The 10986-nt window shown below is 35.2% G+C and overlaps 1 protein-coding gene and 1 non-coding gene across 2 annotated transcripts; both read right to left on the bottom strand.

Annotated features, from left to right (window-relative positions):
• Positions 1-196: 196 nt before the first annotated feature.
• Atg14 (autophagy related protein 14) lies at positions 197-10548 on the bottom strand. Its single transcript, XM_076135690.1, has 7 exons — positions 10289-10548; positions 9135-9557; positions 7807-7934; positions 6825-6969; positions 4717-4917; positions 4143-4275; positions 197-3553 (listed from the first exon to the last, which is right to left on the bottom strand). Exons 1-7 carry the CDS (start codon positions 10465-10467, stop codon positions 3449-3451), a joined length of 1314 nt encoding a protein of 437 aa, XP_075991805.1. The 5' UTR covers positions 10468-10548; the 3' UTR covers positions 197-3448.
• TRNAT-UGU (transfer RNA threonine (anticodon UGU)) lies at positions 6058-6130 on the bottom strand. Its single transcript has one exon. It is a non-coding gene; the product is annotated as a tRNA-Thr (tRNA).
• Positions 10549-10986: the final 438 nt, after the last annotated feature.

Raw genomic sequence — 10986 nt, 5'->3', positions numbered from 1 at the left:
AGCCTACACTTAAATAAGTCAGTTATTAATAAATTTGTGAGCTTTGATAAGTAAAACAGTGTGTTGTCTTTTTCTCTCATATACAGTTTCAACATTGGTTGAAAGAGACAAAACACTGTATAACTTATCAGTGCTTACACGAATTTTATAAGTTAGAAAGGTAATACACAAAATTATTGCTTTTAAATAAAACACATTTATATAAAACTATTATTTATTCATGTCATTGATGCACAGAAATATAAAATAAACAAAATTATTTGTTGAGTCGAAACTAATTTGGTTACACAACCTTTTTAATACTAAAATCTTTTGAAATGGATCAATTTTAATCGCAATACACACCATAGTGCGCGCGAGCTCTTATGCCCGGTTTCTTAGGTATTTTATTTATTTAATAGCCTTTTAATATGAGTCTAAACGCCATTGAATAGATAAACTACTGTTAAATGTACCTCAGAAACCGGAGGTTAGTCCTATTGGCAGTTAAGTGCGTAAAATTACGGCGGTTATATATTCAACTGTAAAAGCACTTACCCCCGGTTTCTAAGGTACATTTAGCGGTAGTTTATCTATTCAATAGCGTTTAAACTCATATAACAAAAAAACAGTTCGAATGGATAAACTACCACTAACTTGACTGCCTCCGTGACGCAATGGTTTAAGTTGCCACGCCGATACCACTGCGTCGGGAGGTCGTGGGTTCGATACCCACACGAAGCATTTATTTGTGCGATTCACAAATAATTGTTTCGGGTCTGGTTGTACTTTGTGTCCGTTGTTTGTATGTTTGTTAAAGTCCATGTGACACAAGAGCAATTCTTAGTGCAGGAGTTAACTTTTAAATAGTAAAACTAAATGTGCCTCAGAAACCGGGGGTTGCCGCGCGGTTAGCCGCTCGGCAAGTTTACCGCTAGTGCGTAGGGGAGCTTAGAGAGATATAACATATTTGTATGTGCATAATTAGTAACGTAAAAAATATTATATTAATAATGAATCTGGGGGCACGGAAGTGCCCCCGCAAGTCGAGCAAAAAAAAAGCAGCACGGCCGTAACATCCTTTTCTGGAAGCAATTCGGGCTATTTTTGACACCCCTATAATTTCGTTGTGGATAAAACAAGAAGCCTGGATCTTCAGCAACTAATTAGTCATTGTATAAACACGATATATTTAAAATTTCAGTCAATTTGAACCAGTAGTTTAGGAATGACAACTTGTTAAAATTTTGAATTTTGTCACTCACTGATTCACTGACTCACTGACTCACCGATCATCAAAAGTCTAAGGTACTTCTAGCAGACTTAGAAGCTTAAAATTTAGAATACAAATAGGGTTTAGTGTCTTAATCATGGGAAAAATTTAATATTTTCTAATTTCGGTCCAGTTTTCTAAATACACCAACTGCAACAATAACTTTGTAATCCCATATAAATGTATAAGATTACAAGGTTACATTTGTAGTTAATGAATTATTATTACAGTAGAAAATAAAATAAATAGGTGTAAATAGGTACCTACTATATGAGACATAACGGGGGAGGGGGTATAGGGTGGATAAGGGTGTTTAGCCCATGAAACTGAACAACATTCCCATAGCAAAATATGTTGAATTATGAAAAAAAAACGTCTTTCCATACAAATTGGACTTATGTTCGCTCTACAAAAAGAAGTGAGATGCCATCAAAAACATTCTGTAAAAACCTCAAGTCTCGCCGTAAAAAGTTGTGAGATCTATATAATACCAAGTCGATTAATCTATTTAGTCTCTACTTAAAGGACCTTCTGTCTTAAGTTATTACACATGTTATTATCATGCCAATTTAAAAAAAAATACCTTTAAAACAATTAGATCGACTTGGTCATCGCAAGAAAACACAAATTCGCCATTAACATTTCAGGAGCATTAACTTCTCGTCGTGCTGTGTAGTGTGATACATACTAATAATTAAATGATGCGATGGCCAGGTCGGTCTATTTGTTTTAAAGGTTTTTTTTTTAAATTGGCATGATAATAACATACGTAATATCTTAAGACAGAAGGTCCTTTAAGTAGAGACTAAATAGATTAATCGACTTGGTATTATATAGATCTCACAACTTTTTACGGCGAGACTTGAGGTTTTTACAGAATGTTTTTGATGGCATTTGCTATTTCACTTACACACACTTTTGATATTGTTTATAGAATTTCATCATTTTGGGGCTAGTTTCTGCAAGTATATAATATAAGGATTTTAGGATTAATGTCATGACCATGTAATATTGAAAACAATAGTTACTCTTAAATGAATCAACATTTAATAAAAACGCCATTAAAAATTTCTTAGACTATAAGCTATAAGACTGCCAAACATATCCAAGTCGGTACAGCAGTTTAGGTGTGACAACGAAACGAATAGTGAATTTTTCGCGTTTCAATAAATTTCTAGAAGCTAAGTAATATTAGTATGTACATACATACATACATAATATAGAATCACGTCTTCTTCCCATAGTGGTAGGCAGAGACCAAAGAACGCCACTTGGTACGATCCTAACAAACTTCTCTTGTCTCATTCACATACATACATGTTGTCATACATGACCGCCGGTTACGAGTATACGCACCTGATCTTTTTCTAAGACAGATCTTCATGTTCTAAGGAAAAAATGGCGTGATTTTATATACTAGTAGCTGACCCGCGCAACTTTGTTTGCGTCACATAAAGAGAATTGGTCGTAATTTTCCCTGTTCTTGTAACATTTTTCGTTGCTACTACCGCTCTTCATGGTTATAGCGTAATGTTATACATCCTATAGCGTTCCTCAATAAATAGGCTATTCAATAATAAAAGATTTTTTCAATTCTAACCAGTAGTTCAAGAGATCGCGTTCAAACAAACAAACTTTTCAGCTTTATAATATTAGGTATAGATGTATTTTGATAAATTCTATAAACAACACATTTGAATCACATAGAGTTATCTACAATGTCTACATTTATGTATTGGACTAGACAATTGTATTTGTATTACATTAAATACACGATAGAATATTGTTTCTGAATATACAGCATGCTTCCAAACTATCATTGCGGAAAGTCCTAACAAAATTGACTCAGTAGTTTTTAACTAAAACTGTATTTAAATTAACTACAACAATGGTATATTCACTCGTGTTTAATACATAATATTATTATATATTAGGTCGGGGAAAAAGTCTTTTCGCATAATAGTATGTATGAACTTGTAATAAAATCTTTTCTCTACACAAAAAGCTCGATATTTGGGTACGTCACGAGCTCACTGAAAGAAACCCAATGAACCGTGTACTCATTTGTGACTCTTGAAGCCAAATAGATTTTATGACAAGTTCATACATACTATAATGCGAAAAGACTTTTTCCCCGACTATATATTTTTATATCGAAGGCAAAATCAGTGTATGTAATGTATATAGATGTATGTATCACTTGGTAAAGACTCGCCACATAGAGGCGAGTGAGGCGGCGGCTGACGTCACGAGGGAGGGGGCCGGCGCCGGCGCGGGAGGAGTGCATGATAGCTCTTCCATCTAGAATTAATACAGAACTTTAGTTATTTATAATAGCAACTATATTTTTATTAATATTTGTATGTCTGTTTTAGACGCAACTTGTAGAATCTATGCCTATTATACCAAAATAAATTATCTTTATTGACACGATTGACAAATAAATTATCTTTATATTTTATCTGTATAAAACAGACGCGCGGATCGATCTCTGAGGTTAAGCCACACTTGCCGAGGTTGTTCTGTGGATGGGTGACCATCTTATACATATCGAGTTCTTTCGTGTTTCTGAAGGCACGTAGAATTGTGAGCTGTCATTTGCAAAAAGATCTTTGACAATCGTTACCAGTGGTTAGAGGCTTGGAAGTCTGATAACCAGTCGTCCCGAAGGGTATTGTGTTATAACCCAGGTAACTGGGTTGTGGAGGTCAGATAGGCAGAAGTTCCATGTAAAATACTGATATTAAGCTGCATCCATTGAGACTGGAAGCAGACTCCAAAATGGAGGCTAATGACTTCTTTCATTAAAGAGGGTTTTTCTTGCACACAGTATTAAAATACTGCTTGAAAATCTTAAAGCTAAATAGGTTTGTGAAGTGCCTGTGTGTACCTCCATGGTCTCCGGCCAGTGTAGATGTTCAGGCGGTTCATTGTCGTCGGTGTCGAGGTCGCCGAGCGCCGCTATGGCGTCCTCCCACGCCGACCGCGCTAGAGACGAACCATCGCTCATCCATGACTCAACTCTGAAGAAATTGAATCATAAAGTTTTTATCGGTAAACTATATGAAAGGGATTATTGTAGTCAAGCAACTTAGTAGAGAGCCTTGGCCTGTATGATTAATCTATGAATTTCCAAGATAAAGAGTTGTATAAAATAGGCCGACGTTTTAAATCTTGTATAACTTCGTTATCCACGAACCTTGCTTTTAACTTAGTTGTTAAGTAAATTATTGGTTAAGTTATTTAGAGATTATAAGGATGAGAACATTGTTACATTCAAGGTAGCGTCAGCAGTTATGAGAGTAAGGCTGCGTTTACACGGAGTCATGTCTTACTCTGTTGGATTACATTTTTTGCAGGACCCGTGTTAGAGGCAATTGCGTTTCTATGGAAGAGTTCATACGAAAATTTGGTTTTAAGATTCCAAAGTCAAATGTAGGAGTGTCACGTTATTAGCTACTGACCTGCCAAGCATGGGATCGTCAGTGCTAGCAGCTATCACAAGCGTGTGTAGCGCCTGCAGCGCATGCGGCGTGTGGTGCGTGCTGCCCGCCGCGTGTGGCGGCGCCAGGCGCGCGCGTACACACAGTGCTGCGCTGCACGCTGACACGCGGCGCGCGCGCCATGTTACTCCACCCTCTGATACTCGCCAGTTGCAGTACTCACTATATACGAAATAATATATTAAATAACGCTATCGTACCTAAAGCTCTACTATATCTGAGACTCGACTAAAATCGACAAAAACTTCCATTCTTCGTTTTTTAAAAAAAACAACTCCCGCGCTATAATCTGTTGTTGTGTTACGGAGACTTTTACAAACATGCAACTACGGACACGAATGGCAACCTGACCCGAAACAATTATTTGTGAATCAAACAAATAATTTTTCCGCGTGGGACTCGAACCCACAACCTCCTGACGCAAAGGTACATAGCGACCTAAACCACTGCACCACGAAGACAGCCAAATATCTCAAAACCTAACTATAATTGACGAAAACGAATATTTGTTGAAATTTTTGTCGCTATTATGTCCGTTATAAAATGCCAATCGAACTATGATACATAAATTTTAGGCATGCTACTCCATGCCTAAATAAATAGAAAAAGATCATAAGCGAACACGTTCAATATTTAACAAATATTTGTTTTCACAAATAAGCCCTCTGTTTCCTTTGAGCCTTTTCAAACATGACGACCAATAGCACGATTTTTTACAGTCGGTACTGTCAAATATCAAAAGTTTGACATTTAAAATGTACTGCCAAAATAGTCCTTACGACGCCCGTTAGAGGCGCTGATCAGATTTTCATAGAAAATTTCTCGATGACTAACCAGTTGACGGTAGTCGTTAGTAGTAGAGAATCGAGCTACAGTTCTTGAATACACTCATGTACTGCAATTTGTGTTTCATCACTATATGTATGACCAAATTTAACCAAGACAATCACATTTTAACAACTTATGCTCATCAAAACTTCATATTAATTTTATATCCACTTTTAAGAACACAAGTAAGTAGTAGAAAAAGTATAACGTCGAACAAACCAAGTAATAATTAAATATGTAAAATATTAAATAATAAAAAGAACTGAATTATTATATTTACTACATATAATGCTAAACATTATAATTTACCATATACTAACATAATCACCTCACAAAACAAACACTTAAAACTAACCAATATTTTTTTCAAAATTGACATTTAAATATTTCAAATTATTTCAAAATTTGTAAAAAAATACAAAAAAATCTACAAAAAGATATTCTAAATGTATAAAAAGTAATTCTGAAGGATACTGCCCCCAGAGAGATTTGAACTCTCGACCCCTGGTTTACAAGACCAGTGCTCTAACCCCTGAGCTATGGAGGCGATGGAACCACACGACGAAATTAACGATCTATTACTAACATCGTTCTTTGTAAACATAAAAATGTTTTATAATAAGTTTTGTTATCAATATTTGTTAAGCTGTTATCAGTATATACTTCAAATAAGTTTTATACTTATCATTGTTTAATTAAATGTAAAATAGCATTGCTAATTAGCTAATTAACGTAACAAATGAACGTTTTTAATTAGTTTTTTGAGATATAGGTTTTTTTTTAGGGTCAACAGTGGTCAACTTTCTTTCGTTTTCGTTCTATTATCCATTAACTATTACGGGTTATAGGTAGGTACTATGGATCAACTTGGATTATTAACTAACTATTCGTCTGTTCTATAATATTCGACTGGCGATAATCGAATTCCAGTTGTTTAGTTCATTAATGACACAGTTTAGAGACTGTAGTTAGTTTGACCTAATTAATTAAACACTGGTTCATTGCATTCGCGTAGAACAGTAAATATGTACATACTTTTATTACAAAAATAGGTACTTACAAGTCTCTTGTTACGCTATTGTTTTCTGTATATTTTGATAAAACTTTATATAGAGCCAAAAGCTAATCCTATAGTAAAACATAATCTAGCATTGGGGAATACACCCATAAAAAACAAGCAATATTTTTCAAAAATCAACTCATAAACAAAGTAAAAAGTTTGTGTAGTGTGTGGTACCTACTTGAGCGAGATGGTGTGCGGCAGCCTGGCGTCGAGCGCCCAGGCCAGCAGCGCCAGCAGCTGTCCGCACAGCGACAGCGCGGCGCACACGCGCGCCACCGGGCTCGGCGCGCACCCTGCGCTCATCGACTCCTTGTTCTCACGTACTGGAACAACGCAAATGGAAATATCTTTATTGTACTTGCTATTGCCCGCGTGGTTTGTGACTTAGAACATAATTTGTAGATAAACGTTCATCCCTTATTTTATCTCTTTGGGGGTAGAATTGATCAAATTCCTTTCTTAGCGGATACCTTCGTCATAACAACCTTGCCAACAGTGCAGAACTTTATATAAAATATCCAAATGTGTGCCCAAATAAATAATTGGCAATGATTTTCATGGTAGCCTACCTATAACCTACAAATTTAATGTAGGTACTTATACTTAGTTTGATTTTGTTTCGAAACATGTATTTTAATAAAAACCGATCATACAAAGTTTGCCGTGCATGAAACCATCTCGACTTTCTAACGCAGTGATCGAAGCGTGGCGACCAATTTAAACATAACGTCCCAAATGCCATTCTTTAAAAAGAATATAACGTTGATTTCTCGACAACTTGTCTTATTCAATTTGTTTATAAATAATAATCCACAATATGCGTGACTAATTTACATTAAAAGAATCGTGCAAAACAAATTTGTAAAAGGTCATTTACAACAAACAATCACCATATGATTTAAAAATTCAAGCCCCACAACAAATTATAGATTCATCAATAGTAATAAAACTCTTCGGTTACTGAGTGACTGACTGATGGGTAACGCACAGCCGAAACTACTGAGCGTACAATGTTGCAATTAGATATGAAGATTCCTTAGGAAGTGTAGACAAGCACTCAGAAAGGATTTTTGGATATTCCCAATTGTAATTCCACGGGGGCAAAGCCGCGCTCGGAAAGCTAGTATATTTATAAGTATATGAAGTTATATAGTACTTACACCAAGCATTTATCTGTGAATGGTCACCATCAATATTGATCCATGGTGCTACAATATGTAGCTGTGGTTTCTTTGGAGGCTCTTCTTCCGTGTCCTCCCCTATAAACTCCATGTCCTCTATACTGTCACTGAAAAAAGCATGATTCATGTTATTAAAGAGAAATTAGTATACTCCTAGCTGATATTGGATTATGGCCAGTTTCAATTTAACCCTAGGTCAATGTGAATTTTATGGCAAGAAAAAGAAAGACCACTTTTAGGGCTACCCCAGGATTCGTACCCGAGACTTATGTGCTGCAGTCATCATATTCATGCAATAAGAAATTTACTTATTTCCTTTCAACTTTCACATTTTTTTCATCAAAACCTGTCTTCAGACAAGCATTTATTTAAGTGGTTTAATGTACATACATAGCATCATGCCTGTTATACTCAAAAGTGTAGATAGGAGTATACTGAATACATATATACATTTACCCACTAATTTTGTTATAACCATGTAGAAGGAGATAAGGCTATTGCTTGTAAATCTATACTTATAATAAATCTGTAGACATTTAGGTCAAGGGGTCTTCCTGGCTGTATGTTCCACTATCACGTAAAAACTATGGGATGGATTTCACTAAAATTTGGCACAATCATAGAATAGGTATTGGAGTAGCATATAGGATACATTTTATCACATAAATAAGTAAATAAATGTATGTTTATTTAGTTCTCATCATTAGAAACTATATAGAAAGTAAGATTGTTGGTAAAAGCTATTAATATCTGAATGTTAAACTTGCAGATAACATAATGATTTAGACTTCAACCAGACCTTAATCACTTACATGATAAGATAATAACTGGTCTATATAGATAATGAAATATTTATTTAGGTGATGTAAGTATGGATAAGTCAATCTATGTTTTGTCACTTTCAATCAAATTTCAAACTTTGTGTAAACGAATGAGACAAAACACTGTAAGTAATTTATTAGAAAGGGAGATTGTATATAGTTTCTAAACTACTATCATCTTATTAGAAAAAGTTGACTGGTTTAGTGAAAAGTTATTAAACTTGTACTGGAGCTAAAGGTGCTTCTAAAGCACGGGATATGTAATTTATTTTATATATACTATTGAAATTGTAATTATTACAGACTGAAACCTTTTAATAGACTCATTTGATACCAACGAAAATACGAAACTGTGACGTCACTACACCATATTTTTATACAAACATGTGTTTTTGACAGTTTATGAAGAGTTACTTATTGGCTTAGCAGTGAAGTATCCTAATGTAAGAGACTGTAAGAAAGAGTAGGTATTTGATTTCAACTTACCTGGTATCATAGCTCATGTAAACCGGAAATATATACTTCGTAAGCTGCCTTATCCGTGATCTACGTAAAGCTGCCAAAGACTCTGCTTGATCGTTGTACGTGCTCACTCTATTCTCAAGCTCCATGCGCTGCATCTGAGCTAATTTCCCAACGCTCGACACACGTTTCTGGTATTTCGGTAACTTAGCACTTAATTCATTGTTGTAATTCCGTAGTTCTGTTAATTCCTTGCGTTTCTCTTCTATGTTAGTCCGTCTTTGTTCTATGGCTAAGCGTAATAGGTCAAGACGGTCTCTTGACTGTTTTGCTTCGGTTAGTAGTGTGTCACGTTTTAACTTTGATGATAATAGTTTTTCGCATCTGTCTAGTACGTGTTTTCTGTTTGCTTTTAGTCTGAGTAGTTTTGCTTGTTTTTCTGAATATCTGTAATTTTTATAGTTAAATTATTTGATGTTTTAAGTTTGTCAGGTGTTGGTGAATTTTGTGCCAATAACTGTTTTAGGCTCTATATTTTTCAAATTGTATGTTTTAAAATACGTATAGGTAGGTAGCTAACATTTTATAATGTTGGAAAATTTGTTATTGCTGATTACTTTCCTTGTATATGACGAAAATAGAAGGTAAAATGTTTAGTATAACTAACATAAGGAAGTGTAACAATCTAGATAACAGGTACCTATTTTAATTGATTAACTTTTAAGTGTGGTAACTCTTAACTAAAAAAAAACAATTTAAGCTATTACTTCCTGAACATATGTTTTTATAATAGATACTAAAAGCCTGAGTCATAAGTGACGAAACTATTATAATAGGTAAGTAGAACATCGCACTCATTTCCACATTCAAGGTTATGTAAGTTTGTAAACACAAATCAAATTATAAATGTCACTAACATAATGACTTGTCATGTCGTCCATCATAAAGAAACGTGCGTCTTTCCACTTATCTCGAAATATCCGATCGCCTTAACGAGAATTTCCGCATTGTTTACACATAAATACGACGCATATGTTGTCTTAAATAATAAATATTGCGACACAACGAACGTAATTTCACTTCGAAATAATTACATCCTATCGATTTGATGACAGTCAAGCTGTTTTAAATATAGAAGCATGGTTAAAATACTGCGTAATAATAGTAAAAGAACGTACCTGTCTGCGTAAGGCATCGAGGAATGTACAAAATTGCCCGCCCTGACGCAATCGGGACAGTAAAAGTTCCTTTTGACCGTGTAACATAATAAACATTTCTTGTAATGGCCATCGCTCTCAGTGGACGACACGCGGAAGTCCCGAGGAGCCTCGCTTTCATTAAAATAACTCAACGCCATAGCATACACAACACTTTTACGTATTTATTTGTGATTGAATTGAACAGTGAACACAAAAACTTGTCATATGTCAATGTCAGCTGGCGAAATCGCACAGATCATCTATTTTGACGTTCCGTTTCACGCAAATAACTATATAGGTAGCAAAAAATATTATTAAAAAAAAGAGAGGAGATTCACACAAGAGATTTTACTTCAGATTTCGGAAAGGGTAAGCGTTAAATGAACCGTTTACATTTCGTCATATCATTTATGTTTTCAAGTTTGTCACACTGAACAGCGCGCGCTTTTTAAAACTTTTCTCTCACAAGATATTAGGTAAGGTACTACGTTCTTCATTATAGAGTAAGATCCCAGAGCTGCCAGACCTACGTCATTTTAGCAAAGCTGAAACTTTGAGGATTGTTAGTATAAAGGGTCTGTTAAGAGGTATGCACATCCACTACCTTGAAAGCGGGGCCGTTTCTGAGGTAGCGCGGAGTGAAGGTGCGTAAAAAACGACCCAACCTACGTTATAGT

The sequence above is a fragment of the Anticarsia gemmatalis genome, chromosome 3 (genome assembly GCF_050436995.1).
Source record: "Anticarsia gemmatalis isolate Benzon Research Colony breed Stoneville strain chromosome 3, ilAntGemm2 primary, whole genome shotgun sequence".
Lineage (NCBI taxonomy): Eukaryota > Metazoa > Arthropoda > Insecta > Lepidoptera > Erebidae > Anticarsia > Anticarsia gemmatalis.
Note: the sequence above shows the minus strand (reverse complement) of the source record. Positions and strands in the feature narration are given on the sequence as shown.

What these genes read in the sequence shown, in the direction of transcription:
- Atg14 (XM_076135690.1), bottom strand. Translation starts at nt 10,467, where the DNA reads ATGGCGTTGAGTTATTTTAATGAAAGCGAGGCTCCTCGGGACTTCCGC. An exon ending in CCGCACACCATCTCGCTCAA is followed by an intron (nt 4,918 to 6,824) that starts GTAGGTACCACA and finishes TTTCGTATATAG; the next exon opens with TGAGTACTGCAACTGGCGAG. An exon ending in ACTGGCCGGAGACCATGGAG is followed by an intron (nt 3,554 to 4,142) that starts GTACACACAGGC and finishes TATTAATTCTAG; the next exon opens with ATGGAAGAGCTATCATGCAC.